This window comes from Colletotrichum acutatum (assembly GCF_030867785.1).
Source record: "Colletotrichum acutatum strain CBS 112980 chromosome Unknown BDZ83scaffold_213, whole genome shotgun sequence".
In the NCBI taxonomy this organism is placed as follows: domain Eukaryota; kingdom Fungi; phylum Ascomycota; class Sordariomycetes; order Glomerellales; family Glomerellaceae; genus Colletotrichum; species Colletotrichum acutatum.
Window position 1 is genome coordinate 33,826 of NW_026849207.1, and position 18,138 is coordinate 51,963.

Consider the following 18,138-nt stretch of genomic DNA (forward strand, 5'->3'; position numbering starts at 1 on the left):
TAAATCACTTCAGACTATCAAATGATCTCTGACTCATGCATGTTGTGGCTGTGACGACTGTTCGTATACGTATCCATTGAGACTTTCATCAACATGGTTAAATTCAGGTGTGGTACAGTTCCACCAGATGGAACCCTCCGGTTTTGTCATCTTCTCAGATAGTATCGCAAGGAGCCTCAACACACTATATCGGCGGTCGGTGTCTGGTTCTGGTCTAGGTGGGTAATTATCATTAGAATTTGAAAAAGGTCCCTCAAAGGCTGGTCTTTGTTGTCATCAATCAACTCATGGATGCTTGGCTACGTGATCACTTCTAAGCATCTGCGATGATGCGCTCAGCCGCGATCTCCGCGATACCATAGACAGCAGTTTGTACATGTGCGGAGATAAGCAGAGGAATGATACTGGCATCGACAATCCGCAGGTTGGAAGTGCCGTAGACTTTCAAGTCGCTGTCAACAACACCACCATCCTCCTTCGGGAGCATGGAGCATGTTCCAACGGGGTGGAAGATGCTCAGCGTCGTGTTGAGCGCGAACTGCTTCCACTGCTCGTCGGTCTCGACAACATCCAACCCCGGTTCGTACTCGTTCTCCCAGATAGATCTCATAGGCTCGGTAGTGGCGATCTTGCGGCAGTACTTGATGGCCTGGATCGCTGCCTCCAGATCATGTTCGTGCGCAAAGTAGTTCGGGTTGATGACGGGCTTTCCGGTGGTGTTGGCGGGGCTAATGTGGATGTTGCCCCGACTCATGGGGTGCATGATCGCTGCGATGAGGGTGAAGAACCCTTCGCCAAAGAGAGGCGAAGTCGACGCGGGGTACCCCTTGACACCGGTGTAGCCATCCGAGAAGATGACCTCGAGCTGGGGGATGGAAGGGTCGGTCAAGAACTCCAGCTTCTTCTGGTCGACGACGCTGGGGTCTTCGCCGGCGGCCTCCTTGGCAAGGGAAACCAGACGAGAGTCGTTACCGATAGCTTGCGCCCAGGTCGTGAAGGTGTAACCGCTGCCGGTGTAGTCATAAAGCGAGACTTGTCCGGCGTTCCAGAGGGCCAGCTGCTCCGCGGCGTAGGTGGCGTTACTGCGGAGGATGTCGAAGGAGGTGTAGTTGTCCTTGAGCTGGTAGGAACTTTGAATGCGAAGATGGTCCTGGAGGTTCTCACCAACGCCAGGGAGTTCAATGACTTGTTCGATGCCGGAGGCGTTGAGGACCGAGGATTGCCCAATACCTGACAGCTCCAGCAAGCCTGGGCTTTGGATGGAGCCAGCAGATAGGATTACTTCTTTTTGGGCTGAGATGATGGTCCCATCTGAAAGGGTGACTCCCGTGGCTGCCTGAAGAGTCAAGTTACCTGTAGCCTTTCCGACGTTGACCTTGATAACCGTAGTATCGGAAAGGATTTCCAAGTTTGAACCGGCAACAGGAACATAGGCGTTGGCGCTGTAAGACCTATTATAGTGAGTCGGATCAATGCTACTGGGCTGATACATCACTCCGAGAGGATCTCCGCCGAGCGACTCCAAGTTGCTCTCAATACCGAGGGCATTCATCGTCGGGATCCACGTCTTCTGATGCTCGGGGATGATGCGGTTGATGACAGCCTTGACCGGACCGCTATCACCCACACCCTCGGAGCCGTAGGTATCGGTATTGATGCCAGTAAAGTTCTCCGACTTCTTCATAGCGGCAATCATCGCCTCCCAGTTCCATCCCGGGTTGCCGAGAGCCTCCCAGCTGTCATACTCGGCCACGGCAGCCCTGTCGTACGACATGAGGTTGAGGGCGGAGCTGCCGCCGAGGACCTTGCCTCGGTTGACCGTGAAAGTTCGGCTATTGACATTGGGCTGCGGTACCGTGGTGAAGTTCCAGTCGTACTTTGTGGCCAGCGTCGAGCCCTTCATGCCGGGGACGTTGATTTTAGGCTCATCCCACACTGCGGGCCCCGCCTCGATGAGGAGAATCTTGGAAGCAGGGAGTCCCTCGCTGAGACGAGCCGCCACGGCTACTCCAGCAGTGCCACCGCCAACGACGATCTGGGCGTGGGAAAGACAAAGTGTTAGTGTGTCAGGTAATTGTCCTCCCCCGGGCCGCGGCAAACGTAAAATCCCAAAGAAGGGCACAAACGAACACGTCGAACAGAGCGACCCCGTAAACGAAGCAACGCCAACGTCCGAGAGCAGAGCTGAGAACAACTTACATAATCGTAGGTATCTCCGTAGGGCTGTGACGAGGAGGAGGAGGAAGCGGCACCCAAAACAAGGGCCGCGGAGGCGAGGGCGAGGCTCGACTTGACAAGCATGGCTAAGACGATACAGCGATCCTTTCCCACACGTTCGAGAAAATAAAGTTTAGGAACCCTCGGCTCGGCGATCTGGGAAACGCACTTCTGCAAGTTCTGCTAGAGCCTAGATCAAAAGAGAAGCAAACGCTCGAGCTTTCAAAACCAATAAGCGTGATGTCTGCACGTCAAGTCCAGGTTTGGGAAACCTCGTCAATGGCACCAAACGACACAAAGTGGAGGGCGTGCTGTGGCGTGCCTTGTTCCATGCGGCAGCAGGATCGTCTCCCTTTTTGTATGCAGCCCCCAAATTCCCTCAAGTGATAATCGAATGTCAATAATGCGGAGATTAATTCCCTTACAAGCTTCTTTAGCAAGTTAGCAGGGCCTCTTATCCATAGTCCAAGAAAACGGCGCCAGTGATCATACACGCGGCCCAAAGAAATAGCCTTGTTCTCCACCCCAGGTCGCCCGTCCTCCAAGCTCCGGAGGAACGGGAACATTAGTGGGGTGCCGAGAATCCTCATATGCTATAGACTATCCGTAAGTACCGCTGAAGAAGTCCCGGGAAAGGAGGATATGGTGGCGGTATGCTGTGGTGGTGTCACACGGCAGCGTAAGCACTTATAAATGCGCGTGTAAGCTACCGGCGCGCCGGTCCAACAACACAACTTGCTGGACAGCCGCCAAACTGTCTACCTCAACCTCGAAGAGAGGGGAGAAGAGAATGGATGACGAGGGAATGTCAGACACTTATGCAGGTTCGGTTGCGTTCTGCTCTACCAGAGACGAACGGCACAGCAGGATCCCCCTACTACGCCGCGAAGCAACATCAACCGTCCCACGGTTCAACATGTTCGCCGACGGGGATGGCTGTGTACCCGGGCGAATGTTACTGTGCCATCAACGTGCCTATCCGGAGAAGAACCGTTGACGATTGCGGAGCTGCGCCGGCCGGTCGCTCTCCGGGGTTAGGTTCCTGACTCAAGGATAGGCCTGTCAGACCCGTTTGGACAAGTTGACGTGACCCTGTCTGGACAAATCATCCGTCTTGGTCAGTTATGAACAATTCCATAATAACTCCACGTCTCTCGAAGCATTGACAAGTTAACAACGGCGTTTCCCGGCCCTTCCCCGTCTCCCCGTTTCTCTCTCCCGAGTTTCCCCTCGGGGGGCTCAACGGTTTGCATCCTCTTTGGTGTCTTTGTTAAGAAAGCTCGTCCCTCGCTGCGCAGCCTGCTGACGGAGTTGCTAGGATACCCCTGATAGTCATGCCATACCCCCTGTTAATTAAACTCGGGCACCACCCTTTCGCACGACCGAAACTTTCGCCAGCGTCGGCCCCTCGTCTTTCGAGCGGGAAGAGCAGAAAAGCTGCCGCGCGCCGCTCGGCTACCCGTTATGCTTTTTGGTCTGTGTCTGTATCTGTCTCATGGCCACCAACTACATGTCTTGTCTGCGTCGAGACGTCAAGAGATAAGGGGTGGAAAGATGGGATGGGAAAGTGAAAAAGTCAAAGTGAGAAGACGATCGTCATCAAGTTACTCCATTTGCTCAGTTCTGCTGCAGGTGTTTGCTTGGTAATTGTTGGCAAAAGAGCCCACAAGTCTGTGTACGTAAATCATCTTTACCCCTTGGGAGCCGTGCGGCACATTGCGCAACATCCCACAGCCTGCCAGATGCGCAGGCACTGCAGGTCGCAGCATGAAAGAATCCACACATGCCCAAGGTCTACTTTGATCCCTCCCTCGGGTGCGGCGTGCCCTCGTCAACGACCAACAGAGATACGCAGGGGAATGGAGGCCGCTCAAACTCAATTTGTATCCAAGCAACCAAAGAGGAGCTCGCAGAGGCTGGGCGGGTATTGAAGAAGGAGAGAAGAGGAAAAGATACTCGTCCAACCCGGCCTTCCACAATACGAGACTCCCAGTCATTTCGAGCCAAGACCCTTCTTCTTTGGGGGAGGGGGTCCCCCGTCTTTGCCATGCGAGACACAACGATCCCTCAAATGGACGTAGTTGAGAGTATCATGTCTTAGACATTTGCGTTTAGCTCCCGTCCTTTGGCATGCATCCTCTCTGCTCGGGGCAACGAAACAAAATATCAAATGCCTATTATCCATATCTTGGAAGAATCGAAGCAAAGGCTGGGCAATCTTGCATCCTACCAAACCAACACAACACCACCTCGGCCTTGTCGGCGTCCAAGGCATCAAATCATTACCATTTACCACCCTCCGCCCGACACAACCGCGGGATGGGTAGATTGGGTCTCGCCCATCTGAGACATATGCGCCGTGGTGCCTTGACCTCCTTGCATCTCATATTTCCTCCGTCCGCGCATGCAGGGCTGGCTACCGCGGAATTGCATGTAGCTTATTCTCCTCCTACTCAGCTTCGTCGCAGCTCATAAGACGACCAACGCTCCTTTTTCCCCCCTCAAGGGCGCACGTCGAGTGGGACGTTTAAAAAGTCCGGGGGTAAACGAGCTGCCATCCAAAAGCAGATCTTGGCGATCGTCTCCGTCTTTGCCTTGTGCAGAGACTATCCCGTGGGTTGATTACCCGCTGGCCCTCTTCTTCTCTCTCATACATTTATCCAGCGCATGGACTGGTATTTTCTGGCGTGCTGCACCCTCGTTCCTTGTCCTGGCGTCTTCTTCCACGCTACCCAGGCTTGAGTCCACCAGACTCATACGTCGGCACTCAAGATGGCGCCAGTAACCCCTCCGAATCCGCTACCGCCGGACGAGAACGTCAACCCGATCCTCCTTGGTGTCTCCGGCGTGCTAATCTTCTTTGTCGTCTTCACAACTTCGATCCGCCTCTACGTTCGCTTCGCATTACGGCATCTGGGATGGGATGACTATCTTATGGGGATTGTCGCTAGTCTCGGCATCGTCAGGTATGGCGTCCAGTGCGCGCAAGGAAACTCGGGAAATGGGAGGCATCGATGGTACATTTCGACAGAGGAATACGTCAACAACAGCATGCTTGGATGGTTCGCACAAATCCTTCTATTCGCTAGTATCTGCTTGCTCAAGTGCTCCATCATGCTCTTGCTGCTTCGCATCAAAGACTCTAGCCGGCTTAAATACTTTTTGTGGTCCGTCATGGCTGGTCTGGTTATCACCAACTTTGGCGTCATCATCATCTTGCTCGCCGAGTGTGATCCCGTCGAGGCATATTGGACTGGAAATGGAGTGTGCTGGGACGCCAAGATTCGGATATACTCGATCTATTTGACTATCTGTAAGTCAGGCAGGGGGACGAGCAGTCTTTTTGAATTGCGACTAACACATTCTTCCATTAGCATACTCCGTAGCGACAGACTTGTTGTGCTCCTTGTTGCCTCTCGTTGTAGTCTGGCAAGTGCGTATACCACTGTCGACCAAACTCTCGGTCGGCGCATTGATGAGTCTCGGTTTGATGTTAGCAACCTCTAAGCCCCGAAACCGACATGGAATTAGTAAACTGACATAAGCCCACAGCGCAACTGGCTTCGGTATTGCACGCGCAGCTTCTCTCGGCCTAGTGACCAACGACTTGAGTTGTAAGGACAATCCTTGGTCGGGCGTCCAAGAGGGCCCAGCTAACAGCATTAGACGTATACGCAGTAACTGCAATTTGGTCCAACTTGGAGCTTTACCTTGGAATCATTGCTGGAAACCTGGCTCTCTCCAGATCCCTCTGGTTCTACTTCTTTGGCGAAAAACAGCTCCCCAGTTCCCATCCCTCAGCATACGGAAATTCGTCACATCGCTCTCGAACTGCGTACAATAACGGCAGCAGATTACACGGCGACAACGGCGGTAACACCGACACATTTATACGCTCGGAGCGCAGGCCCTCCTTATCAAAGAGCGACCACAGCGATATCCCACTTGAACCAGGCATCCAGAAGCGAACAGAATTCTGGATCTTGGAAGAAGATGTCGACAGCAGCGATAATCACGATGCGCCGGCGACAAGAAGGACGACAAGGCAAGCGTCGTTGTGAGTGACAGTGGACAGCAAGCAAACGCAGCCCGAAATGGGCTTCCTTACGCATTTACGGCGTTGATGGGGAACGGGGACCCTCTTGAAAGCGTCGTCAGATACCCGGCAGGGAAGACCAAAGTGGGCGCGTGAAGTCGTATCATACACACGATTCATGAAGCTACCTCCCGGCTTCCCTGCCCTGCGATTGTTCCTTTGTACGCGTATCGTTGCACAGTGGCTTACACATAGTACGATGCGATGTGAAATGATGAAAATTTCACACGCCAGACAGCAGTGATGTACAAATTCCTTTGTCTCCTTTTCTTCAGCTCTGAATGTGATTTTAGACCAGATGACGAGAAGACTCGGACCCGAGGTCTTGGCCACGGAACTTTGGCTGGATTATCGTTGCCTACAGTCAAAGCGTACATGCATACGGAATATCCGCAATGCGGCGCAGGACAACTTGCGTAATTACCAAGTTCCCCCATTCCAGTCTCTTTTTATCGGGGCGAGTGGGTTCGTCAACGGCTTTTCCTTCAGCACCTCGGTGATTTCTACCTTCTGGATGCTGGCGAAGCGCCCAAGGCCTGCAGCGGCTGGTGCTACGACTCTTCCGGTAGGATCGCTAACCATACGCGACATGCCTGGGCGGCGAAAAGCCATCCCGCTTGAAGACTGCGCGAATCCCCCGGGCAGACATTGTTTTCGGATTCTTAGGCAGTCTTTGCCCTGGGGAAACTCGGGAGCGAAGAAAGGGAATGCCCCCCGCCTCTCCGGTCGACAACTTGCAAGGATCCATGGGACCAGGGCAGGGCTGCAGGGGACAAGGTTCATGTCGGACTTTGCGACAGAGCACGGTCCTCGGCTTGACCAAAATCAGTCCCTGGGAATCACTGAAGGCAGTGATCGAGTGGTGATGACTGGACTGTGGGAGCTAGAGAAGTGATAGGCACTCAAGTGCGTGGGGAGATGAATGGATGAGGGAGGTTCAGGAGTCTTGAGATTCAGAGTTCATCTTAACTTCGACTATGCTCCAGCCTCAAGGCCTTTGCACACCCTCGGCGGAAGTGGCCATTTGCCAACGATGAGTAAAGATTACCTTTCGTCCCGCATCCTTTCACTGTGGTTGCACTGATGTGGCCTTGAACATGAATCCAAAGTCTAATCGACGGACGGTCAAGGCACACAGAACCTTCAACGTCGTTTGTGCCTGACGCCATACGGAGTAGTTTGATATTTTTGGATGGTTTTCTTACTCCAGTCACGAATATGAGAAGTGAGCGCGTCTACCGACGGAAAGGTAGCACGGGTTCTCAATTCATCCATCAGTCGGTCGCTAGTCTCCGACGTGCCCAGCAACCGATGCACCCCACCAAATTGACGGGGTCGCAGTCGTAATTTCTGCCCGGTCAGGAGTTGGACCCTGACGCTGGTAGCTATTCGTGACGCGTGAGGTTAGCTTTTAGATGTACAGCAAGCTGGCTCCAAGGTTATGTTTGAGTCTGTTATGGTTCACAACGTTTTAGTCTAGCCTCCGGATGATTGCATGATAGAAACTGTCGAGTTTCTTTGGCCGGCCGGGCACTTGACAGAACCGATACCGAGGGAACTGCCTCACCACCAATATCCTCTTAACGTCTGGAGTTTGGAATTTCACAAGGAGGTCAATGAAAGCTGTACTCTATCTACACTGGGCGTGATGTTCATTCGCCTAGGCTTGTCTGACCATGTGTGGGATACCCACCTCAGTCAGGTATGCAGTCACGGCCAATTAGATGTTTCAAGCATCCACCTTATTTATAATCAACTCTCTGATGATTGTCCTCTATGTTCGCAGCTCTGCCCAAGTCCCATTGAGGAGCGATTGTCAGGTACAAAAAGTAGACAGACAATCAACACGATTATCAAAAGAATGCGTCGAGGGGGAATCGAACCCCCGGCTCCCCGACGCTGCTTTATGGCAACGGAGAATTTTACCACTAAACCATCGACGCTTGTGGCTCGGAAGTAGGTATATCCGACTTCCGATACTTTCTCTCGCGAATTTCTTGGCTATGAACCTGAATATCCCAGGAGAGCGTGATAGTCAAACCCAAATATCAGAGCCAAGTTGTGAAAGTGCACAAGAACAACCCAGAAGAGTTGTGATAATGCAGCCTGGACGCTGACGACATTGCGTTATTACCGCCGCTGTGTTTTCAATGTGTTGAAAATATTTCACAGCTTCAATTCACCTGCTACGTGTTCCGGAGATTCATTCGGCTACTTACGTTGAGTACCTATGTCTCTTATGGTCTGATTGGCTTAGAAGAAGTTCTCCAGATTTCCAACCTTACTGTCGTTCAGCCCACCTCGTAGCGCATAGCTTTGGAGTCAGAAACCATGTAGATCATCCAATGACATCAATAGACTCATCCATTTGCGCACCGCTCGCTTATCAACCTCCTCTCGTCTCTCGTAGGGCTGTCTTGCTGACGCGCTAGAGAAGCGATGATCTTGAAGGAATACCCCGCGCTTTACCTCATTAGGCTATTGAAGTGGCCAAGACATGCACTGCGCCCCTGGTGAGGCACTGCTCGCCGTCGCCGGTTAGCCGTGGTTGACCTCCCACGTAGCTCCAGCTCACCTCCGCACCACATGTATTAAACCCGACCCGAGCCAGCGGGTTGCAGGATAGATGTGCCGTCCCGTCACTCCGTCTACTTTCAATAGCCCAAAACGTAAAGCCGCTTGATGAGCCGTTGAGACGGGAAGTTTGCCTTAATCAGACGATGGCTTCCACCTCTAGACAATTAGCGCTCGCAGTGGGTGGACCGCCACAGACAGAGGCACAAGAACATTCACAGACTGGCCCTCGTGGGGGAAGAAGACAATGCTGGGAATGTCAACGGCGCCGACTAGTGTGCGACTCGGCACGTCCCGTCTGCTCAAAGTGCAAAACTAGCGGCGTCGTGTGTCCCGGTTACGAGGACAAGAAGCCGTTGGTATGGCTTGCCCCTGGCAAGGTCAAGACCCGGACGTGGAAACGGAAAAGCCCGCCTGCCAACAAGAAGAAAGACGACGATCCATCGAAGGAGGGTACAAAAGGGCAGAGCGGGTCAGAACTTGCAATGGCAGTGAGGTCCAAGGTATCGGGTACTTGTACCGACCACCTCGTGCACCTATTTCCCGGTCACGAATTGAGAGATGAGACTTGTGACATTATTGAGGCTACACTTTACTGTAAGTCACCATATTACATTACTAGATTGGGGCTTTGTCTTGTTTGAGAAACCAAGAAACTGATGTATGCTCGATCTGCAACAGGGAACGAGCAGATCTACCCGTTCTTTGCAGCGAATCAGTTGACCAACAGCCCCTGGCTTGTACCCGTGTCGTACATCCAGTATATGGGAGATACTATCCAACACACTCTCGTTGCCATGGCCATCAACCACCGCTTGCTGAGCTTGTCTAAGAGGAAAAACGACTTGCATCAAGCAGAAGTCACGGCCCGATTCCATCAGCATCGATGTACCGCAATTCAAGCTTTGAACAGAGAGATCAGCCACCAAAATGAACAGAGAAGAATCTCTGACTACACGATGGCGGCGGTGATTGTGTTCTTATACGCAGATGTGCGTGTCTTTGGCCCCCTTCCACCTCACCCCCTTCCTTTCCTATACTCCCCCGCTAGCCCAGAAACTTTGAACCTAATCTGTTTGTGTGCAGCTTATGGGATCATTGACGGCTTCCAACTGGCGGCACCATCTCAACGGATTCATGGCCATCATCGAGATGCGAGGTGGCCTAAGAAGTGTTTGCGACGCTGCGCCAGGCTACAAAACTGTAATCCTATTCTGCAAGATGTAAGGACCTCACTCTACACGAACCGCTGCTACTGTAGGTGCAGAGCACTGATGAAACTCACATCCACAGCATCGAAAACTTGGCAAACTCAACAAGCCCGGCATACGACCAAGTATCACCGCTGCTCAATTTCGAAATGAGAGATCTCACCCAAGAAATCTACGAAACAGGATATTACCCCTTCCTCCCCTGCCCCGTACAACTCTTCATCGACATCATATGCGTCAACCGTCTCCGGTACCTTGCAACGCAACCAGAGTCGTCAGACACGCTAGACTCTCTCCAGACAGAAGCCGAGGACCTCCTCGAGCGTATCATAGACTTCTCTCCCGAAACTTGGTCCGCTACCAAGATGGAATCGCAAGAGCAATTCTTGACAATGGCACAGGTGTATCAGTCCGCCGCCGTCGTCTTTACCATCACTTCCCTGCAGAGCGTTTGCGTGATACCCGCATCCGCGGGTTGGCGGGCCGTGAAGACGATACATGGCAGCAAGCTCACGACCCTCCTCGAGCAGGCTGCCGGGTCCCAGGTCCTGAGGAGCTGCGTCATGTGGCCGATGATTGTTGCTGGGTTCGAGGCGAAGACGGGGAGCGCGGCGGCAAGGTCGTTTATTGCTAAGCGTTTAGCTGATGAGAGTGTACACCTTGGTGCGTATTTGCCTCTGGCGACGAAGGAGATTCTAGAGAAGTTTTGGTCGTCTGGGAAGAAAGACTGGGATGAGTGTTTCGATACCCCTTATGCCCTAGTTACTTAATGTATGATAATGTTGGAATCCTGTCGGTAGACAAATTATTATGAATACGGTCCCTGACCAACGAGTTCGACTCTTGCATTTCTCTGGTGAATTCATTTCCCTAGGACCCTGATTCTCGTGAAGGAGGGTTAGAATGCACTCATGGCACGTTTGCCCCGCCATAGTCATCACCACCACCTTCGAACCCTCTGATCATACTGTCAAAAAAGGCAGCATCAACGCCCTGAAACGGCCAGTCCTCTAGTCCAGCGGCGATTCCATTGCCCAGAAGGTTGGGGTTGCCGAGTTCAAAAAGCCATCTTGGATCGACATTGGGATCGAGCTGCAGGTTCTCGCCCTGACCACTCGAGCCTGGCATTGCACTAGCCCCTCCGTCTGGACATACTCCTGCCATGGGACCTGCAACAAAGGGGCTCGCAACACTGAGATTCCCAGGCGCACGACTGTCGGGAACCATTCCATGTGGGTTACGGGTGACAGGCATCCAAGGTTCGCGAGAAGGAGGAGCATCAGGCGAGATGATGACCGTACCGTAACAAGGAATCTTGAGTTGCAACACATTCCTGGCATCGTCTGTGCTCCGACCTTCACCAACACCACCACATGAAGCTGAAGCCGGCGTCGATGCAGAACTCAGGCTCGCAGTGAACGTCGAACCCCCAGCAGCATCGGCCTCGATCGCAAGCAAGCTTTTCAAGACATCGGCGCTCTTCATGGAAAGCATATCCGTGTTCTTGGAGCTCCCGTCACGCATATGCTCCAACGTCTGCTCAACCTTGTCGCGGTCCGTATGCCGCTGGTGCGCGAGGATGTCCCTCCCCCTATCTCGTCTGCGGGCGTCGATATGCGCAAGCATAAGCGTCATGGCTGCGATGAGCGCAAAGAAGTCGGCGGCGTCGGGGATGCTGCATACCCCTTCCGGATTGCGTATCGCGATGAACCTGGAGAGGACTTCCCTGCTCGCGTCGACGCAAGCCATTCTGCTGCTGCTGGCCGCGCCGTTCTTGGAGTGGCGGAGCATGAAGGGTAGGTGGAGTTCGATGATGAGGAAGAAGTGGAAAAGCTGGTTGGCTAGGTTGAGACTGTTGCGGACGATTGTCATTGAATCTTTGTGTGGCTCGGTGAAGTTGGGGATGGTCCACCATCGCGGGGGCATGGTTGTTGCTATCACTTGAAGCTCCTGGTCTAGTGCATGAGTGGTTTCCATGTCGAATAGATATGACCCCGACTCATTCCGTTGTATGATCTTGGCGGCGATGGAGGAGTGAACCTGTTCAAGGCGGTCAATATGGTGGCTGTTGACGTATGTCTGCGTCTTCTCATCGTTGATGACCTTTGCATCGTGGGTGCTGCTGGGAAGCCCTAGAAGTAGGCAGATAAAGCGCTCTAGGTATACCAGACGGAACCACACGAAGCCAGGCACGGCTGTCGAATTCGGGTCCACGGTCTCAATGGTAGCCGGGTCGTGTGGACGATGCAGGCCCATCAACTGGGCCACGGTAATCGCGCGGCGACAAGTCAGCAGCGATAGCCTCGGATTGCCCCCGTTGGCATGGTAGACAGTTTGCAGAATGAGACATTCGAGGCCGTCGAGCGTGCCTAGGAGCACGTTATTCTCGCACACCACAGAGATGGCCGTCTCTGCAAGCCTGTCCACGAGACGATAAGTTTCTTCAGACGCATTTTCTCCGGCATGAGTCGGAACGCGCTGAAGCATCGTACCCAACATGAGCATCTTTTTGGCCAGTAGAGTGGGATGCATTGGTGTTCTGAGAGATTCCAAGTAGTGCTCGACAGACTCTGGCTTCAGCTGCTCCAATAGGCAGTGGGGCGTGAACATGAGTTGAAAGACAATGTCAGCTTCAGAGTAGAGCTTGTAGATAACCCTGCAATCTTCTATGGCGGGTATGGCGGCGGCAAGCTGTCTGGTGTAGGCGGCTAGTTTCGCGTTTACTGCTGGGCGGATAGTTGCCGTGGTCTCATAGTGAGAGGGGGCATTCGGCCTTGATGAATCTTCGTTTGGTTGTGGATCATTGCTTCCACATTGTGATTGAACCTTGATCAGTGAAAAGATGTTCGTCAGTAGACAATCCTTTGGAATGTTCGGCCCGATCCTACCGTTGATGAGTCTGCGTTCTGAGTTGATGAAGGGCTGCGGACAGCTTCAGAACACGCTTCTGTGGTTGGGCCTATGGCGGCTGATTCTTCTGCTCTGGGGCTACAGCTCTCTCCTACTTTCTCCTGCGGCGAAGTGGGCAAAGGGACATCAAGATCGTCCACCCGGTGGTACAGCTGCTCGACCAGTCGCTCAACCCGGTTCAGCCGGTCCCCGAGACTGCCCACCGGAGCCGGAGCCGTCTGGGCATCCTCTTCGGGGAACTCTTGACTAACACACGGTGTCCCCTTCTGCCAGCACGTTTTACACGTATCGCGAGGTCCCTTATCGTCAAAGATGCAGCGAATCTTGCGTCTGCGACACTCCCAGCAGCTCTTGGTGCCTCTGCGGACGAAGCGACGCTTAGCAGCTGCAGCTCGCCGTTCCGAGGCAGCGGTGCGTACTGTGATGGTACCTCGCTCAGTGCCTGCCATTATGTGAGTACGAGGCGCGGAGACATTGATGCTGCGTATGGGTTGTGTACATTTCGGACGGACGAGATTGGGAGTGAGTGGTGTTGGAGTTGGGAGTTGGGAGTATGAGTTGAGTGCACGTCCGGTTCGTCCGCCGAGTTTCGGACGGCGGTCTTTGTTTGGTGGGGCGGAGACACTCGGCGAAGATGAGACGGCGTTGCCAAGTCAGAACCTTACCTTGAACCCTTTTCCGGATTCGGCATGTTGTTTTCTTTGCAAGTATAGGAGGTCTTGATTCATTGAATGCTTAGTATTGTGTCTAAGCTTTTCTCATTTCTCTCGAATTGTTGAAGATTCTGAACGGAACTGTACAATCTATGTGCAGTGAAGCGGCCCAAGGCATGAAAATCTTGCCATGAGCATAAGCAACTGAGTGAAGGAGAAGCGGTCTAGAATCGAAAGACAAGCCAAGCCCAGCCAACAGTGTTGAATACAACATCTCAAACAACACTGGGAGTCCATCCTTCCACGCTTAGTAGGGCAGCTGGCCGATGCTGGGAGAGGACAGTTAGACTTGGGAAAATGACGAGGACCAGATGATATACTTACTAGTTTCCAGGAGGCAAGTAACGTCCAACCACGAAGGTGGTACCCTTGGAGTCGGTGGCCATGGCCAAGCCGACCTTCTGGGTGTTCTTCCAAATGGCTTGAGCTATCAACCTGTTAGTTGCAACGTTCCTCGCAATCAAGCTGCAAAGTACTCACTGTAGTGACCATAGTTCAAGTAGTTGGGCGATCCAGTGGTGCGGATGGGCTGTCCATCGTACAGCGGCTTCTCGTCCAACCACAGCTGAACACCGTTGGTGAAGTAGGTGGTGGTGCCGCCCGACTGCGAAGCCAAGTTCTCTCCCTGGCCGCCGGGGTTCGAGTCGTGAACGAGGCTGCCGACGGTCGTCAAGTGATCGGCCCAGACCTGAGCGCTCTTGGCCAGGTCGTCATCCCAGGTCAAGTTGGCATTGCCAACGGCGGCGCGGTAGATGTTGTGGAGTTCGAGGGCGCGCTGCAGGTCGGCACTCAGAGTCGAGTTGGAGGAGGCAGTTGGGGTAGCAGTCGCCGCGGACGAGGTCGATGACGAGGTCAACGAGGGCTGCGCGATGATCGTGGCAAAGGTCGTCGTGGGGGCGGCGAGAGTGGTCGTGTAGGTCGGGGTTCCGGCTGCTACGTTGAACTTTGGCACCTTGAAGATGCCCAACGCCGCGGCATGCGAGGCCATCAAGCCCATGGCGAAGGTTGCGCTGGCTGAGAAGTGCATGGTGGTGGCTTGAGATGTGGGAATTGGGGGCTTCGGATATGTCGAAATCACCGGGATCTTTCTGGCTGAAGTAAAGTCGTCGTAAGGAGTGACTGACTGAATGGAAGGATGGTTCCTGCCACTGAGCTGAAGACTGAAGTTGATGATACCCGGGAAAATAGGAGTGTTGAGAAGCTGAAGAAGAGCAGAAAAGGATGCAGTCAAGGAGAGTGTTCCAAGTGATAACTTGAAGATGCGAGAGCAAGAAGGAAACCCGGATAGACCAGGGTTTCGAGGATGTAGATATATCTCATTCCATTCTCATTCTTCAGGAGTCTCCCTCGGGAGTCGGTACCATGGGGATTGCACTGTTACAGTCGAGTCCCGGTAGGTTTACCGCATTCAGCAAGACGGGGCTTTGGGAGGAGAACTCCTCAGTTTCTTTGAAGCGCAAGCCACATCCTCCGGTTCATTTAACTTCAAGACACCATGTCTCAGTCTGAAAGAGAACTTACGAGTCCCCCTAAACCAGATTCTATCGTCTCCCGCTGGCTAGCCAGACTAGATGCCGCTGTCACCGATCGCTTTTGGTAAACGGTCGGGTACTCTGATCGGATTCGAGTAAAGGGTCCAGACCATATCGGTGTCTAGATCCACCCAAGACGTATGAGGGGTTTACTGCAAGAGGCTGAAGGAGACGACGACGACGACGCTTTCATGCAAACTTTTTCATGAGGCTCCACGGGGTGACGGTCGAGTTGAGAGAAGGCTGAGAGAAAGAAGAAGAAGAAGGAAAACACGCTGCCACACCCGCTGCCCAGCTGCCAACACCCTTCATTTTGCCCGTCTGCCCCTGATCGCCCAAAACATCTGCATTCCAGATCATCTTGAGCCCCTCGTCAGTGGCTGGATCACCATCCTCCGTGTCAAAGGTTGCTTGGTTGATGTGCTGAAGCTGGCAAAGCAGGCCCTCGTCGAATGTGAATGATCAGCACTCGTACAGCATGTCTCTGATATCATTGGCATGTCAGGGGCGCGGACATGTAAACTTTGCTTGGCCTGTCGTGCAATGGCAGCAATGCTCGCTTGGCGATAAACTTTTAAGAATGAATAACCTTATCTTTCATTAACAACTCTTCTCGGCTTTCGCTGCGCTGGGCTTGGATGGCAGTTCTCGTCCAGAATCAGCAGCCTCTTCAAGCCACATACATACGCGTTCCACCATGGCCGAGTAAGTCTGCCTCCTGCGTTGGGTTCGCGGTTCCGCGCCGTGACGACGACTTGGCTGTCTGCAGCAAGCTTAGGTCCTATGCAGCATTTCGTCTTTGACAGACTCTGTGGCTCCGTAATGTGGGAGAGGCCACATCCGTCAGCAACGACGTCGGCATAGTCCGTCTTTGCAGGCCGTAGATGCTGCAGACAGCCAAGCCGTCGTCACGACGCGAAACCCAACGCTGCAAATGTAAAATCTAGGCCACCAGGGACTCGAGGGAGCGGGGGAGCTGAGTTTCCCATTTTCCCGGATTTTCTTCAGCTGCACTGTTCCTAACTTCTTGCATGTTTGGATCATCCCACGTGGGTGCGCGCTGGAATGCTGGCCGAGCCATGGAAGAATTTCCAGCGCGCGCCGAACTCTCTTTGTCCGCCGAGAGCAAGGAGCGAGGAGCAATGAGCACGGACTGGACGGGGGAAGGGGAGGGGGAATTCGGACTCTCTGATCCGGCTCGTCCGGCCAAGCGGCGGCGGCGGCACCGGTCGGTCGATAGGGTCGTGGTGGTGTGACACACACAGGCAGACACCTGGCAACCGTGAATCAACACGGCGACGGACAACAACCGGCTTGTTTCGAGGGAGTACAGGCAGCTGAATATCCCAAAGAGTCATTGGTCGGGCGGTTGGAACGGCGTCACGGCGTTAGGCAACGCTCTGCAACAAGAAGTACGAGTTTGGTAACACCACACCTTTTGACTCTTGATGATGCGCCTATCGCCGAACATGGAGACATGGAGACTCTTTGGGGATTTCGAACACATCCACAAGAGACTTTCGAGTGGCACAGAGCAATATTTTCCAATCATTTCTACGGGTCATGGGCCCAACATGGTCTAGCTTGCATCTCTTCCGGGGTGACACCTCCGCTCGGATCGTTGGTTGGGCAGCCAAAGTTCTTTTTTGTCTTTATTTTGGTTTTATTTCTGAATTTTTCTCTCTTTTTCCCACACAGATCTCCCCCCAAAAAGTGCCCCAAAAAGCTCTGACCGCTCACCGTCTATTCTGTCTTCCCACATCAAAATATGACAGCCCGGGAAGTCCATGTCTCTGCTGTGCCAGAAAAACACATCATAAACCAGGCAGCTATCAAACTCCAAAAAAGGCAGCAGTTTAACAAGATGCATGTACCAACATGTGGGGGATGTTTTCCGAGTCCAGACCGAGAGTCCACGGCCGGGCCTATCCGGGGCGAACAAGCGCACAGCGCAAGCGAGACGAGCGTGCGATACGGACAGGATAGGGGTTTGTTGTGAAATAAGGAATCCCGCTATAAGATGACCACCTGTCGTGATTTCAACAATTCGATAGCGGGGTAAAAATCTGCGTCCTGCGTCTTGCGTCCTTCAACCATCGTAATATACCACAACCCCGTCTTATCTTCGAACCAGCATCATGCGTGAAATTGTGAGTTGCGTGCACATGTTCGAGTACCTTACTTTGTAAAGTCCCTCTTGACAAACTAACCCTTCTGTGATCCACTCTAGATTCACCTCCAAACCGGCCAATGTGTACGTCTACTCATGCCCCTGTTCGGCGCTCAACGCGTCACAACGCGCCTTTACTGATGATGAGTCTTTGTAGGGCAACCAAGTCGGAACTGCTTTCTGGTATGAAGATGACAATCTCGACATTGAGATCAATGTGAAAAAGAAAAGGACCTTGTTGAACGTGTGATTAATGTTGCGACAACAGGCAAACCATTCACCCTGAGCATGGCTTGGATCAGGATGGACAGTGAGTTTTCCGGCTGCTCAGTCACCATGGCGCAAATCTATGAGCACTGTATGCTGACTTTCTTCATAGGTTCACTGGAACTGATGAGCAACAATCCGAGCGGTTGAACGTCTACTTCACCGAGGTACTACTCTCATCTCTCACGCGCCTCATATGCGCCTCACACCGTCTCATGATATCTCTCAAAATTCTAACCGCAAACTCATGCAACGTAGGCCGGTAGACAAAAGTATGTCCCCCGCGCGGTTCTGGTCGATCTCGAGCCCGCCACGATGGAGGCGATCCGCTCCGGCCCGCTGGGCAACCTCTTTCGCCCAGACAACATGGTCAACGGCCAATCTGGCGCCGGTAATAACTGGGCAAAGGGCCACTACACCGAGGGCGCCGAACTCGTCGACTCCGTCT

The 18,138-nt window shown here is 53.1% G+C and overlaps 6 protein-coding genes and 1 non-coding gene across 7 annotated transcripts; 3 read left to right on the forward strand and 4 right to left on the reverse strand.

Annotated features, from left to right (window-relative positions):
• Window positions 1-199: 199 nt before the first annotated feature.
• Window positions 200-2,301, reverse strand: BDZ83DRAFT_685007 (GMC oxidoreductase; the record flags this gene model as incomplete). The annotated part of the gene is made up of 2 exons (XM_060511247.1): window positions 200-2,035; window positions 2,200-2,301. The coding sequence occupies 2 exons, from the start codon at window positions 2,299-2,301 to the stop codon at window positions 314-316; spliced, it is 1,824 nt and encodes a 607-aa protein (XP_060358009.1). The 3' UTR covers window positions 200-313.
• Window positions 2,302-4,841: 2,540 nt separating this feature from the next.
• On the forward strand, window positions 4,842-6,445 carry BDZ83DRAFT_182897 (uncharacterized protein). The gene is made up of 4 exons (XM_060501534.1): window positions 4,842-5,530; window positions 5,592-5,709; window positions 5,770-5,831; window positions 5,884-6,445. The coding sequence occupies exons 1-4, from the start codon at window positions 4,990-4,992 to the stop codon at window positions 6,276-6,278; spliced, it is 1,116 nt and encodes a 371-aa protein (XP_060358010.1). The 5' UTR covers window positions 4,842-4,989; the 3' UTR covers window positions 6,279-6,445.
• A 1,729-nt stretch (window positions 6,446-8,174) lies between these two features.
• Window positions 8,175-10,868, forward strand: BDZ83DRAFT_724612 (C6 zinc finger domain-containing protein; the record flags this gene model as incomplete). Its single annotated transcript, XM_060512678.1, has 5 exons — window positions 8,175-8,269; window positions 9,207-9,484; window positions 9,569-9,879; window positions 9,974-10,110; window positions 10,181-10,868. The coding sequence occupies 5 exons, from the start codon at window positions 8,175-8,177 to the stop codon at window positions 10,866-10,868; spliced, it is 1,509 nt and encodes a 502-aa protein (XP_060358011.1).
• Window positions 8,176-8,256, reverse strand: BDZ83DRAFT_t309. The gene has a single exon. It is a non-coding gene; the product is annotated as a tRNA-Gly (tRNA).
• Window positions 10,869-10,937: 69 nt separating the features above from the next.
• BDZ83DRAFT_183463 (uncharacterized protein) lies at window positions 10,938-13,791 on the reverse strand. Its single transcript, XM_060501536.1, has 3 exons — window positions 12,987-13,791; window positions 12,202-12,924; window positions 10,938-12,138 (listed from the first exon to the last, which is right to left on the reverse strand). Exons 1-3 carry the CDS (start codon window positions 13,455-13,457, stop codon window positions 11,008-11,010), a joined length of 2,325 nt encoding a protein of 774 aa, XP_060358012.1. The 5' UTR covers window positions 13,458-13,791; the 3' UTR covers window positions 10,938-11,007.
• BDZ83DRAFT_183023 (CAP domain-containing protein) lies at window positions 13,713-15,152 on the reverse strand. Its single transcript, XM_060501535.1, has 3 exons — window positions 14,202-15,152; window positions 14,046-14,148; window positions 13,713-13,990 (listed from the first exon to the last, which is right to left on the reverse strand). The coding sequence occupies exons 1-3, from the start codon at window positions 14,746-14,748 to the stop codon at window positions 13,969-13,971; spliced, it is 672 nt and encodes a 223-aa protein (XP_060358013.1). The 5' UTR covers window positions 14,749-15,152; the 3' UTR covers window positions 13,713-13,968.
• A 2,239-nt stretch (window positions 15,153-17,391) lies between these two features.
• Window positions 17,392-18,125, forward strand: BDZ83DRAFT_758259 (beta-tubulin; the record flags this gene model as incomplete). The annotated part of the gene is made up of 6 exons (XM_060515006.1): window positions 17,392-17,403; window positions 17,484-17,507; window positions 17,581-17,606; window positions 17,692-17,733; window positions 17,803-17,857; window positions 17,949-18,125. Coding segments are annotated over 6 exons (336 nt in total), but the record flags the coding sequence as incomplete, so codon positions are not given.
• Between the last annotated feature and the right edge of the window lie 13 nt (window positions 18,126-18,138).

Bases quoted from the DNA above. Each gene is read 5' to 3' on its own strand.
- BDZ83DRAFT_182897 (XM_060501534.1), top strand. From the start codon at position 4,990: ATGGCGCCAGTAACCCCTCCGAATCCGCTACCGCCGGACGAGAACGTC. The intron at 5,531-5,591 runs GTAAGTCAGGCA...TTCTTCCATTAG, and splicing joins CTCGATCTATTTGACTATCT to CATACTCCGTAGCGACAGAC. The intron at 5,832-5,883 runs GTAAGGACAATC...TAACAGCATTAG, and splicing joins AGTGACCAACGACTTGAGTT to ACGTATACGCAGTAACTGCA.
- BDZ83DRAFT_183463 (XM_060501536.1), bottom strand. From the start codon at position 13,457: ATGGCAGGCACTGAGCGAGGTACCATCACAGTACGCACCGCTGCCTCG. The intron at 12,925-12,986 runs GTAGGATCGGGC...TCACTGATCAAG, and splicing joins AGAACGCAGACTCATCAACG to GTTCAATCACAATGTGGAAG. The intron at 12,139-12,201 runs GTCATCAACGAT...CGCCTTGAACAG, and splicing joins GCAGCACCCACGATGCAAAG to GTTCACTCCTCCATCGCCGC.
- BDZ83DRAFT_183023 (XM_060501535.1), bottom strand. From the start codon at position 14,748: ATGCACTTCTCAGCCAGCGCAACCTTCGCCATGGGCTTGATGGCCTCG. The intron at 14,149-14,201 runs GTGAGTACTTTG...ACAGGTTGATAG, and splicing joins CTTGAACTATGGTCACTACA to CTCAAGCCATTTGGAAGAAC. The intron at 13,991-14,045 runs GTAAGTATATCA...GTCCTCTCCCAG, and splicing joins TACTTGCCTCCTGGAAACTA to CATCGGCCAGCTGCCCTACT.